This window comes from Chlorocebus sabaeus, chromosome 2 (genome assembly GCF_047675955.1).
Source record: "Chlorocebus sabaeus isolate Y175 chromosome 2, mChlSab1.0.hap1, whole genome shotgun sequence".
Classification (NCBI taxonomy): Eukaryota; Metazoa; Chordata; class Mammalia; order Primates; family Cercopithecidae; genus Chlorocebus; species Chlorocebus sabaeus.
In genome coordinates, this window is record NC_132905.1 from 32,800,001 (window position 1) to 32,823,140 (window position 23,140).

At 40.9% G+C, this 23,140-nt stretch overlaps 2 protein-coding genes and 1 long non-coding RNA gene across 5 annotated transcripts in view; 1 reads left to right on the top strand and 2 right to left on the bottom strand.

Annotated features, from left to right (window-relative positions):
• The window catches only part of CRLS1 (cardiolipin synthase 1), a 32,662-nt gene extending 26,149 nt beyond the window's left edge, over positions 1–6,513 (bottom strand). Inside the window, exons 1-2 of one of the 2 annotated variants that reach the window (XM_008018673.3) lie at positions 6,069–6,513; positions 2,747–2,884 (exon numbers count right to left, since the gene is read on the bottom strand). In XM_008018673.3, coding sequence (XP_008016864.2) covers positions 2,747–2,884; positions 6,069–6,374 — 444 coding nt within the window. In that variant the 5' untranslated portion in view covers positions 6,375–6,513. Of the gene's footprint in view, positions 1–2,746; positions 2,885–4,710; positions 4,730–6,068 lie in introns of those variants that run through there. The other variant, XM_073006991.1, reaches the window with a different exon arrangement.
• Positions 6,514–6,652: 139 nt separating this feature from the next.
• On the top strand, positions 6,653–12,347 carry LOC140709144 (uncharacterized). The gene is made up of 3 exons (XR_012089535.1): positions 6,653–6,760; positions 11,474–11,588; positions 12,194–12,347. It is a non-coding gene; the product is annotated as an uncharacterized lncRNA (long non-coding RNA).
• A 4,960-nt stretch (positions 12,348–17,307) lies between these two features.
• The window catches only part of MCM8 (minichromosome maintenance 8 homologous recombination repair factor), a 49,333-nt gene continuing 43,500 nt past the window's right edge, over positions 17,308–23,140 (bottom strand). For both annotated transcript variants that reach the window (XM_008018739.3, XM_008018729.3), the window contains 2 exons: positions 18,201–18,390; positions 17,308–17,594 (listed from right to left, as the gene is read on the bottom strand). In XM_008018739.3, the coding sequence (XP_008016930.2) occupies positions 17,502–17,594; positions 18,201–18,390 (283 nt within the window). In that variant the 3' untranslated portion in view covers positions 17,308–17,501. The remainder of the gene's footprint in view (positions 17,595–18,200; positions 18,391–23,140) is intronic.

Genomic DNA, 23,140 nt, shown 5'->3' on the forward strand with positions numbered 1-23,140 from the left:
TACTTCTCTCCAACTCCAAACTCCAACCACAGTCTAAGTTCCTACCACTGCTGCCATGGATCACGGTCAGCCCCTAACCAGTTACTTTCCTTCCACTCTTGCAAGATCACAGTCAGCCCCTAACCAGTTACTCTGCTTCCACTCTTGCTAGATCACAGTGAACCCCTAACCAATTACTCTGCTTCCACTCTTGCTAGACTACAGTGAGCCCCTAATCAGTTCTCTGCTTCCACTCTTGCTAGATCACAGTGAGCCCCTAATCAGTTGCTCTGCTTCCACTCTTGCTAGACTACAGTGAGCCCCTAATCAGTTACTCTGCTTCCACTCTTGCTAGACCACAGTGAGCCCCTAATCAGTTACTCTGCTTCTACTCTTACCTGTCTATAATCCATTTTCCATGCACAATGCAATCAGACTTTGTCATTCTCCGGCTTAAATTGATGAGTCTGGCCACCTCCCAGTGGCCAATCGAAAGGCACTAAAATCTCCATGGAACCAATGTGAAATGTGGCACCAGTTAACTCAGGTTTCCATAAACATCATGTTATATATTTAGAAAAATGTTAATGGGGCCTCTCTAACATTCCATTAATACTGCAATCTCATGTGGCAGCTTAAAAGAAAAAAAAAAAAAAAACGGAGCAGACAAAAAAGGAGACTACAGTAACTGAAAAAGATCTTGTCTGTTACGTTAAAAAAAAAAAAAAACTGTTACCAGTGTAACGGCCTTTGACAGACTTGGAGACAATATTGAAAATGAGTGGAGGCTTTGAGAGAAAAGAAGGGACAGGCCGGGTGCAGTGGCTCATGCCTGTAATCCCAGCACTTTGGGAGGCCGAGGCAGGTGGATCACCTGAGGTCAGGAGCTTGAGACCAGCCTGGCCAACATGGTGAAACCCCGTCTCTACTAAAAACACAAAAATTAGCCAGGCGTGGTAGTGCGTGCCTATAATCCCAGCTACCCGGGAGGCTGAGGCAGAACTGCTGGAACCTGAGAGGCAGGGGCTGCAGTGAGACAAAATCACGCCACTGCACTCCAGCCTGGGCGACAGAGTGAGACTCCCGTCTCCAAAAAAAAAAAAAAAAAAAAAAAAGGGAGAGACAAAAGGAGAAGGATTGTGAGAATGGGAAGAGGCGGTGACAAATATTAGTAGAAGCTAAACTCTGGAAAAAGAGAGGTAAAGCCAATTTGAGAGACTACGTTTGAAGCAGGTTTGGAAATGCCATGTAACAGTGCAAATGCTCTCTTCTGTCTGCACTCCAAAATCTTCAGTTAATTCTATGTTGCCTACCAATGCTTCTGCTACTAGGCACGTGGAATTTTGTTTCTATGAACCTCAAAGACAACGGCTGATGTTACAAAGAAAGATGCCATGCAACTTTTATTAATATAAAACTAGTTTTTCTCAAATCTCACTCAATAAATATTGAGCAAAATTGATCAAAGCTTTTCAAACATAAATTAGTTTGAAGAGGCACCAAAGCACCGCCTGTCTGGATGCTCATATAGATCTCAGACCAACCTTGTACCTGAATATAATGTATCTATTTCTCCTAACTTCGCCCTGGTTTAAAATTATTCCCTCATCTTTTCCACACTTCCCTCAACTACATTTTTATACAGCATGAAGTTTTCCCTTTTTTTTTTGTTTTTTTAACAGACAAGGTCTTGCTCTGTCACCCAGACTACAGCACAGTGGTGAGATCACAGCTCATTGCAGCCTTGAACTCCTGAGCTCAAGCAATCCTCCTGCCTCAGCCTCCTGAGTACCTAGGGCTGCAGGCGTGTGCAACCATGCCAATTTTTAAATTTTTTGTAGAGATAGGCTCTTGCTATGTTGTGCAGGTTGGTCTCAAACTCCTGACCTCTCAAAGCACTGGAATTACAAGTGTAAGCCACTGTGTCCAGCCAGTTTTATAAGGCATTTCAAAACTTTCATGAAATAAAGTTGGTAATACAAATAATGTCATACATGATGATGGCTAGCCAGTCCACAAAAGCCTATTTAACGTAGCCTTTTGTTATAAAATTATTTTCCAGTTCTAATTTGAGATCATTTGAATAAATTCTCCTCTCCTCTATCAAAACTAACATTGTGGTATCAAGGAGAGTTTCTCTTCTTTGTCCATCTGCTGAGGGAGGAGAAGAAGGAAGGATGTTCAATTGTCAGCCCAGAGCATTCTGCAGGGCAGCCAGAGGGGAGTAGAGCAGAGATCAGAAAATAAATCTGTGGGGGTACCTACAGCCTCCTGCTAGCATGAAACCTGAGCAAAGCTATGAGTTCTACATGCTCCCTGGTTACATCCTAGTTCCCGGGGTCCTAACAACTGGTCCAGTTTCCCTCTCCGCTAGGAAAACCAATTGCAGATCAGAGTACTCCTCTTTATCACAATACATAGAAAAGTCATCTCAGATCTCCTCTCCCTTATTTCTATCCCTAAAGCAAGCACTCAGCTCTTTGGAAATTTCTAAGGGTGTTTCTTTCACTCTTAAAAACCAAGAGTGCAAAGTATCCCCTCTTTTACTTCCCTACAACCTTCGCTTCCTCCCTGAAATCATATGAAAAAAAAAAAAAAAAAATCCCATATAGATGCTAAAGACAAAGTCCTCACAAAAAGTACTACATCAAATTCATCTTGAGGATTTCCTCCCAAGGAAAAGCAAGCTAAGGCTATACTATTTCAACTTAGTAGTACAGATGAGCATTTGGAAGGACAGCAAACTGGGAGTGCATTTACAACTTACCAAATCTGTTAGCCCAGCTAAAGCAAAAACTCCTAGTGCAATATTAAAATCTTCTTCAATAATCAAATAGCCCAGAACTGGGGCCAAGCCAATTCTCGTCATTGACAACATGTTTGGGATTGTCCATGGGTTTTCATACTGAAACACAAAGACAACAAAATTTAAATAAAATACTATGAATTCATACTTTGAATAACTATATACATTAGAAAAATATACTTCATCAGCTTCAGTCAGAAGCTGCATAAACTTTAAATTTAGTACATTAAATTGAATTTTAAAATCCATTCAGTTCTTTTTACAGATATCTCCCTAAAATCTTCTTTCAAAAATACAGAAGATGGCTGGGCATGGTGGCTGATGCCTGTAATCCCAGCACTTCAGGAGGCCAAGGCAGGAGGATCCCTTGAGCCTAGGAATTACAGACCAGCCTGGGAAACATGGAGAGAATCCCATCTCAATTTTTTTTAAAAAAAAGAAAAAAAAAAAGAATACAAAAGATGAAGATGTATCATGTACCCAAACACGGAGTAAGGCATCTTACATATTACAGGTTTCCTTTTCTCTTTTCTTTTTTTTGAGACGGAGTCTAGTTCTGTCACCCAGGCTGTAGTGCAGGGGCATGATCTCAGCTCACTGCAACCTCCACCTCCCGGGTTCAAGTGATTCTCCTGCCTCAGCCTCCCGAGTAGCTGGGATTACAGGCACCTGCCACCACACCCAGCTAATTTTTGTATTTTTAGTAGAGACGGAGTTTCACTGTGTTGGCCAGGCTGGTCTCGAACTCCTGACCTTGTGATCCGCCAGCCTTGGCCGACCAAAGTGCTAGGATTACAGGCGTGAGCCACCACACCTGGCCTATTATAGGTTTTCTTAAGAGAGGGAAGACAGAACACATGCATTATCTGCCATATAAGCTAAGCTTTTCACATATAACTTCATTGGAAGAACTCGGAACTTTTAATACTCTGCTTTTAAAGGTGAAACTTCAGGAAGATCTTCTAAGTAGACAAATAGTGTCTACTTACAAGTAAAAGTGTCAGGAAAAAAAGCCAAATTATCAACTCCAGGCATTCACCTTGAAATATTAACTGCAAAGAATCTCCCTCACTCCCTTACACATATCTAAAGAACGCTAATACAGTGTATGGAGGTATGAACGAAGAGAACAAAAAAAGATTGAATTCTATAACCTCATCACTAAGTCAGAGAACCGCTAGAAGAAAATGGAGATAGGAATAGAGATTGTGATATTTGGAAATGGAGAAATTTTGTAAATTTGTTCAAAACAGTCATGGAAATGTTAAGATCCTCAACTAAAAACCAAGGGCTTTCACAGTTCCCATCTGGGGGCTTTGCGATTCCTTGACACTTCTTTTGGAGCCAAGCTGGCTGAAGTTGGCACTAACAAAAGAGCTCTTCGGCAGCTGTCTGAAGAACATCCCCTTCTTGCCAAACAGAATCTGACTCATGAGAGGGTATTTGAGCTTTGAAAAGCATCAGCCCCGTGGAGCTAAGACAACCTGCACAACAGGGTACAGAAATAAAGACAAGAAAACGCCTTTCCCTAAAGCCTAGATTTTTTTTCTCCACTGAGTCAAGCCTGCCAATTCTACCCCATGGGATTTTCTCTTCACTAGAACCCCATTTAACCTCTTTCTTAATCAGTACTAGCCAACTTGCCTGAATCTTAATTTTGGTTGTAAAAAAGTTGGCAAAGTCCATTTCTAAAGATATCTTTTAAAATTCTATGAACTATCCTGTTAAAAAAAAAAAAAAAAAAAGGATTCTCTAAAGACACTATGTCTGTGTTTATAAAAGAAACCCAGCAAGAAAGCACCTTAGCTTGGAGGGATAATTAAGTAGTTATCCCTGGGGTGAGGTGGCAGACTACTGTCATTGAAAGCTACAGAAAAACTTCACATTATCAGAAGAGCAATCACAAAACAAGAAGCAATACAAACCTCTATTCTGAGATCTTTTACTGAAAGTAATCCACATTATACAACGAAAACATTCTTGGAATACATCCCAAATTCAAGTTCAAATATCAGAGTGTTTCAGAGTCCAGAGAAAAAAGGTAAGTCTGTTGACCAGACTATGGTAGAGAATAAGTCAAATACTGATCAAAGGTTACAGCAACTCAAAGGGAAGAGTGGGAGGGGAGAAGGTTGCACATGGTTGCGAAAAAGCAGTAAGCAAAAGATCAGAAAAAAGGGCCCCAAATTAACTTCAGAAATTATCCACAGGGCAAAATTAAAAACAAAGTTGTAAACAGAAACATCATTTCATTTGGCGAATTAACAAACAGAACCGAATGTTGCTGGAACAGTGGAGTTCTTTTTAGCTCCACATAGAATATTTCAGTTAAAGTGTCTCATTAATTTGTAATCATTAAATTTGTAAAAGTTTCAAAGTTAACATTAGGAGAGCTAATCTCAGATTACTCAACCAGATAACCTGTGGCATAGTCGACCAACTACTGCCGTTCTGGGAAGGTCTTCAGTCAGGATATGGCAACTTCAAAGTATCCAGCATTCAAACCCCAACATGCTTTAGCTATTAGTGGAGTTGAGACCCCTGCCAGGATCTGGCCACCTCAACCCATGCTGTACAACTGATGAAAGCAGTACAGGGGCCACTGAAGACATAACAATTGAAGATGTAATAATTGCATGAGTCTTGCTAACATGACATCAAAAGCTCTCCCACACTCATGCTCGGGTGTCTTCTGTCTGGGCAGCATATCAACAGGTAAGTGGACAAATACTTCCCTCCGTTACTTCAAGAATAGTTTAAATCTTTTTCTATAATTAAAGGTTAAAAGATCTTTTAATTACGACCTAAATTGTTTAATTAGCCTTCATCCTATAATGTGTAAGGTTACCAAAGGTCAAATGATGGTGAACGAAGCTTGCACAAGCAAACAGAAAGGCCTGTATACCTTCCTAAAGATTCCCAGAGACTTGGCCTAAACACTGGGGATTCACTTCAAAAGAATTAAAAATAGTCTTTTTAATAAGACAAGCGAAGGCCACCTTTACCAATGCAATATGCAGAGGCGGCCCTTCCAGCAACGGGTGCAGACAGAAGGGGGATGAGAGATGATTTCTAACTTGGCCACAGAGATCGTAGGTGGACCCCGCTGGTGACCCTGAAATTCATCCCGACCGAATGACCTGCCAGTAACTTCTCTTCAGGGAACAGTCTAAAAGTTAGGAAACGGAAGCGTCCGAGCTGCACCACCCAGAGCATGTTACTCGAGTTCAGGGGCGGCGACCCCAGCCCAGGGCCGGCCCGCCGCCGCCTCATCGGTACGTACCAGGCTGGGGGTGCTCGCCGGGCCCCACTGGCCGCCCGGGGCTTCGGCGGCGGCGCCCGCTCCGGCCGCTGGCCTGGGGGCCGCCTTCCCCGCGCCCGAGCAGTGGTTCCGCTGGCCGATCCCGGGCAGCCGCAAGCCAAGCGCGGCCGGACGCAGCCTCCAGCGTTCGGCCAGGCAGCCCAAGCAGCATGGCACGGGCGGCAGCAGGGCCCAGCAGGCGCGCCCCTTACTCGGCCGCGTCCCCGGAGCCCAAGCGGCGCCGCGCAGGGCCCCCCACGAGCCGCGCGCCACGCGCAAAGCTAGCATGGCCCTGCGGCCGCGCCGCGGGGACTCGGGCGGCGAGAGCTTAGCAGCCTGGGACACTGGCGAGCCGCTTCTCCATGGAGACCCAGCAACCACACAGAAACTCTGCCACCGCTGCCTCCATACTACTTTTCACAACCCAGCACGCTCCACTTATACAGGTGGCAGGGAGCCGCCAAGGGCGGACGCCTTCGCGACGCTTTTACGACACCGTCGCCGTCGGGCTTCCCGGCGCCCCTGGCAAGCCAAGGCCAGCGGGGAGGGAAGGAGAGAAACGAACAAGGTGGGATGACTGCGCAGCCGACGAAGCTGCGAGGAGGCATGAGCCACATCAGGCCCTGGCCTGAAACCCTCCGAGGCGGGTGGCCGGCAGAAGGGCCCCCTCCAAGGTGCGTGCGGCGCCCTACCGTTCTTGTGGGTGGTTTACAGTATCTGGTGCAGAAGAAATGATTAATAAATATTGGTTCCATAATCCTCTCCTTTTTGAGCATTGAAGGAAGATGCATATGCCAAAAATATAAGCATTAGAAAATGTTAATAGCAATGGCTAATTGTTTTGCTGAAAACAGTAATATATTATCCAGAATCAATGTTAACCTATGAGAATTGTGCTTTTAAATAGTTTTTAAATTATCTTAGATGTTTACATTGCTAGTACAAAAGTTTCAATTATACTATATAACCAGGCTATAGTGCATCATCAGGTTTAATCCTCCCAACCACTGCAAGGTGAGGGTTCCATTATTACTTTACAGATAAGGAAACTTAAGTGTAGAAAGGTTAAGAAACTTGCCTATAATACTCCAGATAGTTATGAATCAGTTCACCATTAATTAGCTGATTAATATATTCAGATTAGTATATTAAATATATTGATATATCAGTATTAATTTGCAATGTTACAGTTTTTTCTTGTTCAGTGTTGAACTGAATTTGAATGGTTCTTGCCGCCTCTCCACTATCCCCCCCACTAACCCCATCTATGATGGCTGAACTACCTTACAGTTGAGTTTAAAGTCTTAACTCGGGTAGTTAGGAAAGGGAAAGGCCAACTGAAAGTGAGCAACATGGTAGATGAAGCAGCGGGTATTTATCCAAAAATCATTTTATCAAAACAAAAATCTATTTCTTACATTGAAATCCTGACACTGACGGAAAAATGGAAACTTTTGTACCAGCAATGTAAAAATTTTTTAAAATTTAAAAACTATTTAAAAACACAATTCTCATAGGTAAACATTGATTCTGGATAACCCTGGCAAGAGGGAGTGGGCAGGATTACAGTTTCTCCCTTCCTTTCATGAGATTGCCTTTATTCACTCTCCGCTTCCTGATTTAAGACACTCATTGTCTCTTGGGACTTCTTAGTATTCCCTCTATTCAGTCAGTACTTCATCTGCCTCTAATCCTTGGCACTGAGGACACAAACTTGCTTTTGTGTGTTTTTTCCGTTTGTTGCTCTGATAGGTTTTATTTCTATTACTTATGGTATATGTCCAACCTTTTCTTAATTTTTTCTAAATTAATTCTAGTTACTGTGTTGATTTCTTCAACTTCTATACTATTTATGGTAATCTAGTTTTATCCAGGCTTTGTGTCCTCAAGAATAACACCATTACCTGAGCTCTTCACTTATTTGCCTTATTGTTTGGAGCGAGCACTCATAGGTTTCTGTTTTAGATACCATTTTAGTTGTATATATTTTTATATATTTCAAAATATGGAATTAAATTATACTGTTATCAATGTTTAAAATAGAACATCTCCAAAATTATCTATGTAGCAAATTTTATGTTCTTCCTATTTTTCACTTCAATATAAAATTAGAGAAAAACACTCCAAGATACAATAGAGCCTGCCAATTAAAAAATAATAAACTGTTTTGTATTAAGAAAGCCAGCTCTACTACAAACTGCTGATGGCTAATTAAGTCTTTAAAAAGTAGGGAAATAAAGTGGCTGGCATTTTGGCCTGAGGGACAATGACTGCTCAATACTTAGGACTAAAGAGTAACATGCTTTTAACAAACTGTTTCCCTAACATTTTAAGATAGGAGAACATCCAGCTATCAGTCTTTGATCTCATTTTCTAGAACTTGACAGAAGTCAATAAATGAACAGGTTAATCTGGGAAAAAGGATGGAGAAAATGCAGAAACCCAGTGAAGTAGGGTTTAGAGCAGGGCAGGGGGCAGAGGAAACCAAAATATTCTACAGTTAGTAACTGGTTTATAATGCTCATTTCCTGTTTTATGAATTCTGTAATAATTTCTATCTAAGCAGATAAACTAAACACACAGGCACCTCATATGTGTGAAGGGACTGGGAATTTCTGTCATTGAACTTTTTTCCCAAAATGGGGAAAAAATTAGAATAGTAAGTCTGTAATAAAAATAGAAATAAAAATCCATATATAAATTCTAAGTTTTATGAAGTTCATTTCAAATTTTTATCTCTCCACCCTTGTATCAGAATTATTTTCATAAGTAACCAAAATGTACTGGTCAGGTGTCTTTCCCAGCTTCTGTAGTCAATCATGTAAGTGCTTACACCAAGAGAATGTGGAAAGAGAAAGGATTGTTCAATCTTGAATAATTAGCCTGCTATTAACTGTTTAGTTCATCCTTTCATTCATCCTTTGCTGAGAAGTTGTGAAAATAAAAATTCTGCCCCTAGAGGGTAGTATTGTCTTGCCACGTTTAACGTTTTCCTTGGTAAGTTGCAAAGTGCTGTGTATGACTGTGCTGTATATTGGAACAAACTACCTCTTTGCTACAACTTCTTGGAATCTGTTTTTAGGCTTTCTGGGTTTTTTTGTTTTGTTTTGTTTGAGATGAAGTCTCGCCCTGTTCTCGCCCAGGCTGGAGTGCAGTGGTGCTATCTCGGCTCATTGCAACTTCCGCCTCCCAGGTTCAAGCGATTCTCCTGCCTCAGCCTCCCAAGTAGCTGGGATTACAGGCAGATGCCACCACACCCGGCTAGTTATTGTGTTTTTAGTAGAGACAGGGTTTCACCATGTTGGTCAGGCTGGTCTCAAACTCCCAACCTCAAGTGATTTGCCCACCTCGGCCCCCCAAAGTGCTGGGATTACAGGTGTGAGCCACCATGCCCAGGCTCTTTTTAGGCTTTTGAAAATTCTGCAACCCAATCATTCTTTCTCATTTATCACTTCTATTTGAAGTTTAAGCTTTTTGAGAAGGAAATTTTATTCCAAATCTATTATGAGTATTTTCTGCCTAGGGATAAATGAACAAAGTCTAGAAATATGTGTACTGCGTTTTTATATCAGATATGCAGTGTAATGTAGTGTTAGCTACTTGTGTTATTTAGTCTAGGACACAATAAACTTGAGCTACTTTTTGTTTCCTAAAACCAAAAGAAGATAATGTAAAGAAGGTAGTTTTGCAAATGGGTCTTATGTAAATATTAATGATTGGAAGTTAAATCAAGTTAAAACAGCTGGATATGGTGGCTCATACCTGTAATTCCAGCACTTTGGGAGGCCGAGGTGGGTGGACTGCTTGAGCTCAGGAGTTCAACACCAGCCTGGGCACCGTGAGGACACTCCCCCCGCTGACCCCCGTACCCCACCTGCTCCCCCCGTCCCCCCCTCAAGCACCCCGCCATCTCTACCAAAAATACAAAAAAAATAGCTGGGCATGATGGTGGGTGCCTGTGGTACCAGCTACTCAGGAGGCTGAGGTGGGAGGATTGCTTGAGCCCAGCGGGGCAGAAGTTGCAGTGAGCCGAGATTGTGCCTCTGCACTCCATCCAGCCTGGATGACAGACCAAGACCGTATCAAAAACAATTCTCTAGGAATCAATGAGAGTTAAGTCTTACAGGAGTACGCTGTACTTACAGGAGTACTGTACCGGGCACTAAACCCAAAAGTGTGTTTTGAATAACTAGTAATTCAAATAAGGCACAGGTTTCAATCATTGTAATAAACACACCATCCCACAGCCTAAATAGGAAAAAACTAAATGATGGGATTTAGATTTGAAACACATGTAAGCAAGAGTGCATTCCTGGTAGGGCCAAGCACCTTGGGTATAGCGCCTCAGGACTTGCAGAGATTAACTCCACCTAAACCCTATAATTTAGATTACTGTTTAAATTATCAAGAGATCTAAACTAATTCTCTTTTTCATTTTTATTATTTTATTTTTTATTTATTTATTTATTTTTGTTGTTGAGACAGAGTCTCGCTTTGTCACCCAGAATGGAGTGCAGTGGCCGGATCTCAGCTCACTGCAAGCTCCGCCTCCCGGGTTCACGCCATTCTCCTGCCTCAGCCTCCTGAGTAGCTGGGACTACAGGCACCCGCCACCTCGCCCGGCTAGGTTTTTGTATTTTTTAGTAGAGACGGGGTTTCACCCTGTTAGCCAGGATGGTCTCGATCTCCTGACCTTGTGATCCGCCCATCTCGGCCTCCCAAAGTGCTGGGATTACAGGCTTGAGCCACCGCGCCCGGCCTATTTTATTTTTTATGTGAGACAGGGTCTTACTATGTTGCCCAGGCTAGAGTGCTGTGGCTCTTCACAGGGGCGATAACACTACTGACCAGGACGGGAATTTTGACCTGCTCCATTTCTGGCCTGAGCAGGTCCACCACTCCCAGGAGATCAACATGTTGATACCGAACTTAGTGTAGACACCCTATCAGCAGAGCACACTATAATAGCCCAGAATTCCTGGCTTCAAGCAATCCTCTTGCCTCAGCCTCCTGTGAGCTGGGACTACAGGCATGTGCCACTGCACCTGGCTAAACTAATTCTTATGTCAACTTCTAGTGCCAACCTTTCCACATTATTTCCTGAAAAAGTACTGATGTCACTAGAATATGTGAACAATTAAGTCATTACTAAGTTTTTATATGGTTCTTTTGGAATCTTTAAAAGAAACAACATTCTCATAAGGCAGGCATTATCTACAAATAAGAAAGTAAAATGGTTGGTTTTAATATTTTTTTCCTCTCTGCTTGCAATATTTTAAAGGTGACAAAGGGATTTTTAACATCATTTAGTATACAACTTGCTTTATTTTCCATTCCATTCCTCCTTCCTGTAAAGATTTAAGAATCTTGTTTTCCTTTCGTTACAGGAGTCCCCAAACCCTGGACCAGTACCAATCCATGGCCTGTTAGGAACCAGGCCACATAGCAAGAGGCGAGCGGCAGGCAAGCGAGCATCACCACCTGAGCTCTGCCTCCTGCCAGGTCAGCAGCGCATTAGATCCTCATAGGAGTGTGAACCCTATTGTGAACTGCACATGCGAGGAATCTAGGTTGTGCGTTCCTTATGAGAATCTTAACTAATGATGACTTGAGGTGGAAGTTTCATCCCGAAACATCCCCCCACCCAACTCCGTGGAAAATTGTCTCCCTTGAAACCAGTCTCTGATGCCAAAAAGGTTGGGGATTACTGCTTCAGAAAGCCTTGTTTTAATGTCACATGCAACTGTCCTTTCTATTCAGAACATGTGACTGAATTTTGAAAGGTGGTAGACCACCTGTTTCCCTCTGTCCCTACCAGAAAAAAATTATACCAGTACTGTGGTCTCTTTAAATGGTTTATTTCTGAGAGGAACCTTCAAATGTGAGCACGAGATAATTTTTCCCTCCAAATCCTAGGCATTTTAGTTAATTTAAAATGGGTTTATGTAATACCTGCAAATGGAATGCAAACATACCATTTTTTTCTTCTCTCAGCCACATGAAGAATTTTGTTTTTGAACATGGTAAAATATTCTTCAGCTATTAATATCCTATACATACCTCATAGTCCTTACTGTTTATATTTTGGGTTTTTTGTTTTGTTTTAGAGACGCTGCACTCCAGATAGACTCGCTGTTACCCAGTCTGGAATGCAGTGGTGTGATCATAGCTCACTGCAGCCTCAAACTCCTGGACTCAAGTAATTCTACTGCCTCAGCCTCCTGAGTAGCTGGAACTACAGGCACATGCTGCCATGCCCAGGTATTTTTTTTTTAGAGATAGGGTCTCCTTGTATATTCCCTGGGCTGGTTGGTCTCCAATTCCAGACCTTAAACAGTTCTCTTGCCTCAGCTTCCCAAAGTGCTGAGATTACAGATGTGAGCCACTATGCCCAGCCCTGTTTACATTTTTACAAACCATGTCACCACACAACCCAGCATTTTGTATTCAGTTAAATCAGATTGTTTAATAACCTTAACTGTGAGGCCGGGCAAAGTGGCTCACATCTGTAATCCTAGCACTTTGGGAGGCCGAGGTGGGCAGATCACCTGAGGTCAGCAGTTCAAGACCAGCCTGATCAATATGGTGAAACCTCGTCTCTACTAAAGATACAAAAATTAGCCGGGGGTGGTGGCGCACACCTATCGTCTCAGCTACTCAGGCTGAGACGGGAGAATTGCTTGAACCCAGGTGGCAGAAGTTGCAGTGAGTCGAGATCTCACCATTGCACTCCAGCCTGGATGACAGAGCACAACTCCATCTCAAAAATAAAAAAACAAAAACAAAAACCTTAACTGTGGTGTACATACTGAGATGTAAAAAAAGATTCTAGAGCCACCCACAGTCCTTGGCTGAAGGCCTCCTTCCGTCATCTGCAAAGCCAGTAATGCTGCATCTGTGCCTTCTTCTGTAGTCACATCTTCCTCTGGCTCTCTTTGGCCTCCCTCTTCCACTTTAAAGGTTCTTTCTAATTATATTAGACCCATGCAGATAATACAAGATAATCTCCCTGTTTTAAGGTCATCTGATTAGCAATCTTAATTTCCCTTTGCTATGTAACCTAAGACATTCACAAGTTCTGGGCATTAGGATGTGATGTCTTGCAGGATGGGTGCTATTCTGCCTAGCAAACATGTGAATGCATGAATGCAGTGTTCTGAGGTGCTTCTCAGGACTTAGAAGAGTCATTTTAATACTAAAGATAATACACATTCTCTAAGGAAGAGGAGTTTGCAGACTATCCAGTGTTTTCAATATATCTAGATGTTTCAACCTGAGGAAGCTGATTACTATATACTATATATAGTATATATAGTGTGTATATACTATATACATAGTATATATAGTATACTATATAGTGTAGAGTATACTGTATAGTATATATACTCTATACTACAGAGTATATATAGAGTGTATATAGTTATACTCTATATAGAGTATATATACTATAAAATATATATAGATATATACTATATCTGTATAACTATAAAGTTATATATACACTATATATCAGTGGAACCCAATTCACATCTGGAAATCTACCTGCAAAGGGAGTCTGGGAAATGTGGTTATTTTCTCACCTTCCAGCCTCTGCATTATAGGAAGGCACACTGGAGAGCAGAATGAACCCTGAATACCAAATCACCGTATCATTGTATCTACATTTATCTACCTCTTTAGCTAGTCAGTATCCATACAGTTGTTTATGAATTCAATGCATTCATAAATAATATACGAATATTGTTTAATATTCTTCTGTATAACAGCAGCAACTATGTTAATGGAAGTACAGTATTTCCCTTTATCAAAGAGGAGCTATAAAGATCCATCAGTCACAGGGTGGTGTTTATTCCTCTCCTCGTTCAGTTATACTTTCACCTTGATATCCTCTAGCCTAAAAATGAAATGACCAAGTTGATTACCACCAGTACAATTTACTTAACACAATATTGGAAAAGAGAGGAGGCTGGGCATGGTGCCTCATACCTGTAGTCTCAGCTACTCCGGAAGCCCTGGAGTTTGAGACCAGCTTGGGCAACAAAGGAAGACCTCATCTCTACTAAAAATCAAAATTAGCTGGGCATGGTGTTGCATTCCTGTAGTTCTAGCTATTCAGGAGGCTGAGGTGGGAGGATTGCTTGAGCCCAGGAGATCAAGGCTTCATCATGTCACTGCACTCCAGCCTGAGTGACAGAACAAGACCCCCATCTCTTAAAATTTCATCTCGCAGCTAGGCGTAGTGGTGCATGCCTGTAGTCTCAGCTATTCAACAGGCTGAGGTGGGAGGGCTGCTTGGGTTGAGGAGTTCAAGTCCATCCTGGACAACATGGCAAGACCACCATCTCTTAAAAAAGAAACTTTCGGCCCGGCACGATGGCTCATGCCTGTAATCCCAGCACTTTGGGAGGCCGAGGCAGGCAGATCACCTGAGGTCGGGAGTTCAAGATCAGCCTGACCAACATGGAGAAACCCCGTCTCTACTAAAAATACAAAATTAGCCCGGCATGGTAGCACATGCCTGTAATCCCAGCTACTTGGGAGGTGGAGGCAGGAGAAACACTTGAACCCAGGAGGTGGAGGTTGCGGTGAGCCGAGATCGCACCACTGTACTCTAGCCCGAGCAAAAAGAGTGAAACTCTGTCTCAAAAAAAAAAAAAAAAAAAACAAGAAAAAGAAACTTTCATGATGTCATGTTTTCTTGTTTTGCATGTTTCTGTTCTGACATTTGTACTTAGGATTTGTTTTAATCAGCAACGGTGACACAGAAACAATTGCCTATAGAAAATTACTTTCGTCTCCCAAGAGGGCATGCCACACCACACCAGGCCACATTAGGAAACACCACAGTCAGTCAGGCAGTACAGAAGCAAGTGAAAAGCCTAGGCCAGAGCTTTGTTGCTACAGTGGTTGAAAGGTGTGGGGACACACCCTATCGGGCAGGAAGTGAAATACTATATATTGGGGTTTGTGGTTGGAGGGACTGTAATGTGATGTTTGCATACCCACAAAAGCTGGATGGTAAGGGAAAGCTAAACAGCATTTGTTAGTTTGGCCCTGTGATTAATGGATGCTAAATACAGAATCTAAGGAAACATGGAACAATTTCTTCTGAAAATGTACATTTATGTCTTTTAAAAAATAAATGTATATAATATCCTTAACCTTTGAGACTTATTTTCCTCTTTGAACAATAAATTAGTACATTTCCTCTTCTGTCTACCACTTTATTTTGGTTGATATTATTTATATGTTGACTTTCGTGAAAAGTTTTAAATTCTATTAATAGATTTTTTTTAGCTTTAAATATCTCTTATTTAGTTTGGAGAAAGAGTCTTACTCTATTGCCCAGGCTGGAGTACAGTGGTGTGATCTTGGCTCACTGCAACCTCTGCCTCCCGGGTTCAAGCGATTCTCCTGCCTCAGCCTCCCTAGTAGCTGGGACTACAGGCGCGTGCCACCATTCCTGAGTTATTTGCTTTAAATATCTTTTAACCCCTAGCTTTTAAAGACTTCACTATATTTATGCTACTATCTACTTTCTCCTTTTTTTTTTTTTTTTCCCCTGTAAGAGACAAGGTCTTGCTCTCTTGCCCAGGCTGGAGTACAGTGGTATAATCATAGCTCACTGTAACCTCAAACTCTTGGGCTCAAGTGATTGTCCTACTTCAGCCTGCACGGTAGCTAGGATAATAGGCATGCACCACCATGCCCAGCTAATCTATTTTTTGTAGAGATAGGGTCTCAATGTGTTGCACAGGCTGTTCTCAAAACTGGCTTCAAGTGATCCTCCTGCCTCAACCTCCCAAAGCTCTGGGATTATAGATGTAAGCCACTGCGCCTAGCCCCTCTTTTTATTCCTGATTTCTTCTTCCTCACTTAGAAAAAAAATTTACATTGTGGTCTGTAACAATAGTCTCCACATCTTAGTTTTGGTCCTACAGTTAAACATCTGATATATACTGCCAGTTCTTTTTATTTACATTTTCCATTCATCTTCTGGTTTGCTGGAAGCTGTATTTCAGTAGATTCTCCAACAATGGTTATTTCCTGAGTTCTTGTATGTTACAAAGTGTTGGTTGGATTTATACATGATTGATAGTTTGGCTGGCAACCCTGTAACATTTGAATCCTCTAACAACATATGAGAAATTCTGGTCTTATTGATCCCACCACCCAAAAGTAGAACCAGGAAAACTCCCTAGCAGCCTATGAAAGGGGCATATAACATAACCTTTTTCAGTCAGATGTCTTTGGATGAGACTTCTTTTTTGAATTCAGCAATTTAGGGAGGCGCCTCATGGAGAATCCTTTTGTTGCTGTTCTGGTGTGGGTGGGGGCATTCTTCTATTCTTGCTGCAGAAGTGGCAAAGGTAGGGCATGGTGGCAGTGTAGCACTTTCTTCCAGTGCCCTGTGTGGCAGCAGTGTCAGCAGCTTCTTCCTTGGTCTAATTCTAAGGCATGGTTTTACAAATTGCTGCTGTAAGCTTACCCTCCTGGTTCACCTGCCTTCTAATAATTCCATGAGCTAACCAAAATTCTTTCAAAAAACTTCTCCTGCTTAATCAGTCTGTTTCTATTGTTTGCAAGCAAGACTCTATTATAAACTACAGCCTGTAGAATAAATGAGGCCTATTATTAAATGGCTAAAATCAAAAATCGGGGATTTTGTATTCTTGACATGGGAAAACTATGAAATTCAAATTTTAGTGTCCATAAATATTTATTGGAACGCAGAATACGTAAATGTTCATTGGTTTATGTATTTGTCTGAATGCCTACATTTGATATGCAAAACTATGAAATACACATATAAAAGGCAGGTCAAAAATATAACTATAAAAAATTTATAAGTAATTTTAGCCTTTTGGAGAATTTATTTAACAATTAACACATGGCTACCACTACAATTTTTTTTTATTTTTTTGAGTCAAGAGTTACTCTATTGCCCAGGCTGGAGTGCAGTGAATGGTGTGTTCGTGGCTCACTGTAAGCTCAAACTCCTGGGCTCAAATAATCCTCCTGCCTCAGCCTCACAAGTAGCTGAGACCACAGGGATGTGCCACCACACCCAGCTAAGTTTAAATTTTTTTTTTTTTTTATAAAAGAAATGGGGTCTTGCTATGTTGCCCAAGGTTGGTCTCAAACCCTGGTCTCCAGCAATCCTCTCACCTCAGCCTCCTGAATCGCCGTGATTACAGTGTGAGCTACTGCATCTGGAAACTTTATCACTTCTTAAATTAGTTTATTATATTTAACGCTTTTTTCTTATAATACTTTCGGGACATCATTTTTCAGAGAACAGTATTTGAGTATGTGTATGTGTGTGTGTGTGTGTCTGTGCGTGCACACATATTTTCACTGAAATGGCTTTAATATGCTAATAAACCCAGAAGGCCCTAACTTGGTGAAGTCCTTTTACATAGTTTGAAGCTGGTAAACTTTTGGGCCTTTTTTCAAGAGGTAACCCTGGTCATTTAGTGATCCAATAAAGTTTTCAAAATCAGCAACCTGGAAGAAAACATCAAAAGGTTTAGCCCATTAAGTAACATGTCAAAATATTACTTTTAAAATAAATCTCTCAAACAATAATATGTAACTGTAAAGTTTCGTTGCCAAATAAAATTATATTTACTTCTTACAGAGCAAACTGCCTATATTTGAGCTCTGGATTCTATAAAGCCTAGATAAATAAAAAATAAAAATTCCAATAGGCAGAGAATATTTTACATTTGTTTCAGGTTAGCTGAAAAACAAAAATCAAACTAATTTTGAAATTAAGAAGTTAATTTTCCATAATGTGTAATAGCATGTTTGAAGTGCTATTACGTTGATTTTCACAAGAACTTTGAAGTAGGAATAGCAGGTATAATCATGTCCATTTAACAGATGAGGGAACTGAGGTTAAAAGATACTGAAATGACTTATCCACAAGAAACTGTCAAAAAAACATACAGACTGTGTCTTACTACAATGTTTACCTCTATCAAGATGCTGAAAAGCCTTTGAGAAGAAGCAGGTATGAATTTTAAATAAGTAAAAACTGTTTCTGTTCTACTATATATTAATAAGGACCTCCTGAAATTATTACAAAAGAGATTAACTAGTTTAACATACCTGAATGTTTAGTTCTTTGGCAATCTGCCGAAGTTGGTGAAATTGAAATATATTATTATAAGTTCTTTCAGCAATGTTGTTGAGAGCAGAAATAAATCTTTTTGCTGTTGACCTGTTGCTCATTCCAGAACCATGCTGGGATCGCTCAAAATCTAGGTTCCCAAATTCATCAGAGTAAGTTCCTAGCATGCTTAAAAAGAAAGGAAGAAAAAATTACCCAATGTGGCACTGCCATAGAAATTGTTGTCCTGGGCTTTGAGGTTACAGAAGAAAAATTTGGAAGTAGCCATTAGGCTCACTTAGTAAACATTTCAACATGTGTTGATTGAGCGGCCACTTTGAAATTCACTATAATAAGGATTGATAAGGAATAAAAATATTTTGGACACAATTACTGCTTTTAAGAAACTTCTAAATTTGAAGAGAGAAATGCATAAAAACACAAAATTGATAAACTACAATATAAATACCTGGGACATTCTTTTTGATTCACGAAGAAAAGAAATTCTAAATATAATTTAGACTTTACTGAGTAAAAATGCATCCTATCACCTGGAGCAACATCTGGCGGCACCAGTATTTTAAATAAAAGGTATGTAAAATACTATAGGAATGAACTAGAAAGGTTATGGTGAGTTGCAGTGATAATGGTTAGATATTAAAGGATGCACCTATTACTGCCAGATTTCTTCTGCTTCCTCTTATTTTCCCAATATCACCAAGGAAAGAAATACGTACTTGATAGTGCATTTTAGCTAGAAGTCTGAAAACACCAGTTAGAAACACAATTAACCATCCTATTTAATCCAACTCTATTGCTGATTCCCTGCTTGAACAATGGAATAGCTGTATTTCACAGCCAGAATAACTGACAAAACTGTTATTTAACCAGGAATTAATTAATTAGTCAAATACATACTGGTCACCTGCTGGGCAATAGGCTTATAGTGGTGAACAAAACAGGTATAATCCCTCCCCTTAAGGAGCGTGCAGGAATGATTTTAATGGGTTATAAACAATAAAGCTTCCCTTTGTTCCTTTAGTAGTTAAAAGCCTACATTATACATAAAAGCCTACATAGGAATGAGTCATTCAAATAAGACTATTAAAAATGATAAAACAGTAAGATGGTGTTTTCCTCTGAAATACAGCATAATCTCTTGTATGATGAACCTCCCATATGCTTGTTTCTCATAAGAAAGTTGTTAAAAATGCTTTTGGTTAATAAGAAGAAGTAAAATTTATCTTAATTATATTTATTTACCATAGGCTATCCCACTTAATCCTCCCAGCAATCCTGTGATTTAGGAACTATTTTTATTCCCATTTTATGGATGAAAAAACATTCTTATTAGGTTGGTGCAAGAGTAATAGTGGTTTTTGAAATTTTTTTTTCTTATGGCGAAAACTGCAACTACTTTTGCACCAATCTACACTAAGATTAAAGTGACTCACCAGAAGTTACACAACTAGTAAGTGGCATATCTCAGATTTGAATTTGCTACACTGCTTCAGATTTTAAAAAGCTATGTAGGCTGGGCGCAGTGGCTCAAGCCTGTAATCCCAGCACTTTGGGAGGCCGAGGTGGGCAGATCACAAGGTCAGGAGATCGAGACCGTCCTGGCTAACACGGTGAAACCTCGTCTCTACTAAAAAATACAAAAAAACTAGCCGGGCGAGGTGGCGGGCGCCTGTAGTCCCAGCTACTCAGGAGGCTAAAGCAGGAGAATGGCGTGAACCCAGGAGGCGGAGCTTGCAGTGAGCTGAGATCCAGCCACTGCACTCCAGCCTGGGCGACAGAGCCAGACTCCGTCTCAAAAAAAAAAAAAAAAAAAAGCTATGTAAAATATTTGAGCTAGTTTCCTGAAACAGAAAAAACTCACAGTGATCTCTCACCTTTGAAGGTGGCTGTGTTCTCTTCTGCTACCTAGTATATTTTCAATTTTAGGAGAAAGCTTACGTGAACTGTTTACTAAATATAAGCATTTAGTTTTTAAAATAAAGCTAAGTGCTCTGGTAACTCAGACAAGCTATGTCACAGTTTAAGAATTTTCTTATTCAACTGTCGGCTTCCCAGTTAAAATGTAATCTTAAAATGTTTAAAACCACATTAAGGGCAAAAATTGAACAAAGCTGAAGAGATGAAAACCCTGAAATGGAAGACTTAATGAATGAATGAATGATTACTAAGGTCAATTTTACAATCAATGCAGGACATTTACTGAGGGCCTACTTTATGGCAGGCTTGATTCTGGGCCCTGGGAATATACTGGTAAATGAGTCACATAAGGTCCCTGCTCTCATGAACTAAGGACAGAATGCATGTTAAGCATAACAAACAGGTAATACATAATCTAATTTCATTGTGTTTCACTGGATCTTGATCTCTACCATGGAAGTAGTGTCAGGTAATTCCAATGAAACTATTTTCTTTTTCCTGAAAATTTTTATGAATGCCAGTAAACATACTGAGACAATTCAGGGAAACAATCTGGTAATGTCATGTGGGTACGCGGTACCGTTTACACTTAATTATAAGACCTCTTTTTTTCAGGGGCCCAGATGTAAACTGATCTGAAACTTGTTCAAATTTACCACCAAAGCAACTCTGGGAAGCAGTACGAATACAGAGTTCCATGAGACAACACTTAAGAGTTCCTCCTGGATAGGAAAGCACATGCAAACACTGTCCAACATGAGTATTCAGACACGCAGAGAAATCTTATACCAAGTATAAGCCAACCAAAAATGGGCAACATAGCATTTTTATTGAAAAGGTAATTATAGCCTAATTTACTCTGCTTAAGCATGATGCTCAGGAGAACTAATCTACCGTGTCCACAGATCAGTGAATTTATTGTGGAGAGACACTAGACAGTTGAGGTGATGTCTGTGGTCTAAGGCCTGCAGAAACTGAGCAATGATAAAGCCTCAAAAGGAGAATGTTAATTCTAGTAAGAGAGAAAAGGAGCAGGGTAGTGTACCCCTTAATTTGCTCAACAGATGAACAGTCTACAAAGTAGAAACGTGATATTCAGGAGAGCCAGGCACCAGAAGACCCAGAGGTCATTAAAAGGAAAAGGAAATCAGGAGTGGGAATCTCAGCCACACTCCCAAAGGTGGAGTGTTCAAGTGCAGGAAGCAGAGAAAGCAAGATGCACACATCCTAGACTGTAATCACCTTCTCATCATTAAATAAGAAGTACCTATTTTTAGTCTTTGTTTTTGTTATAGGAAAAAAAGTTAAAATAAAAAAAATTCTGAAATTTTGGTTGGGTTGTGACTTACTTTCCTAATGGGAAAAAATCTCTCTGCTAGGTCAGTCTCTAGTCTGGTCTCTCAGAAAGCCATACCCACAAGAAGTCAGGCAGACAACTAGATTTTGTGGCCATTCTTTTACTTCATATGCTAGCACGCCATACCCCTAGCAGCAAGTTGTATGAGAAAGTCTAGTAAATTTCTAGACTATCTGGTTGCTTATAAATGGCAACTGAAGGGTCTCCAACATATATTGAGATCAACTGGAGAGGGACTAAAGCCAGGCTGGCAAAATTTCCAGCTACAAGATCCCTCAAACCCTAGTACTGAATCACATAAAGAGAAAATTGATGGATCAAGCACTGTGTGATGCCAGGCGCAGTGGCTCCCGCCTGTAATCCCAGCATTTTGGGAGGCCAAGGTGGGCAGATCACCTGAGGTCAGGAGTTCAAGACTAGCCTGGCCAACTTGGCAAAACCCCATCTCTACTAAAAATACAAAAAAAATTAGCTGGGCATGGTGGCAGATGCCTATAATCCTAGTTACTCAGGAGGCTGAGGCAGAAGAATCGATTGAACCCGGAGGCAGAAGTTGCAGTAAGCTGAGATCATGCCACTGTACTCTCTAGCCTGGATGACAGAGCGAGACTCTGTCTTAAATTAAAAAAAAAAAAAAAAAAGCACTGTGTGATGCCATACCAATAGGATACTTAGACACAGAAGGTGAGTTGTTAGAAATTAGCTGAAAGGGGTCGGGAGTCAATAATTATTAATTTTTCTTATTATGAGGCAGTTACTTTGGTGCCACCAATAAAAAATTAAGACCTGTCAATTCTAGAATCTTTAAAGCTTTCAAAGACAGCCAGTAGAACCTCACTGCTGCTTACAAACTGAGACTGAATTAAGGAGAAAGGTTCCTCTTCTTCCATGGACTCCCTATAAGGGCAGGAAACAAGCTGCAGATGATTGCACGTTCAGGAGGTGACATGGGTGCCCTTCTACCCATATGCATACTTCCAGAGGCAGCAGAGAGAAGACAGCAGCCTCCAGGGATGGGCCAGTACCAGGCTGGGGTCAAAGAGACAACTAGGTAAAGTGTCTCCCTATGAGGAAAAGACAAGAAGAAAAGGATCTGCAGCTAAGACATACTGCATAATTTAGATGGAGGGCATTGAGGACTAGAACATAAAAATTCTTTGAAAAGGATAATTTTAGAAACTTCTTATCTAGGATGAGATCTGCCAGTTTTTGAGGCCTTCAGTTTATGGTATAACTCAGAGAAAAGGGGATCTGCTCAGTCTCATCTGAATATCAACAAAACTTGCACTATCAGGCCAGGCGTGGTGACTCACACCTGTAATCCCAGCACTTTGGGAGGACGAGGCAGGCAGATCACTTAAGGCCAGGAGATGGAGACCATCCTGGTCAACATGGTGTAACCCCGTCTCTACTAAAAATACAAAAATCAGCCAGGTGTGGTGGCATGCACCTGTAGTCCCAGCTACTTGGGAGGCTCAGGTAGGAGAATCGCTTGAACCCAGGAGGCGCAGGTTGCAGTGAGCCAACATGCACTCCAGCCTGGGCCACAGAGCCAGACTCTTGTCTCAAAAAAAAAAAAGACTTGCGCTATTGATAGTAAACAGTGTTTACTGAGTGTCCTCTAATGTATCAGAACCCTATTTA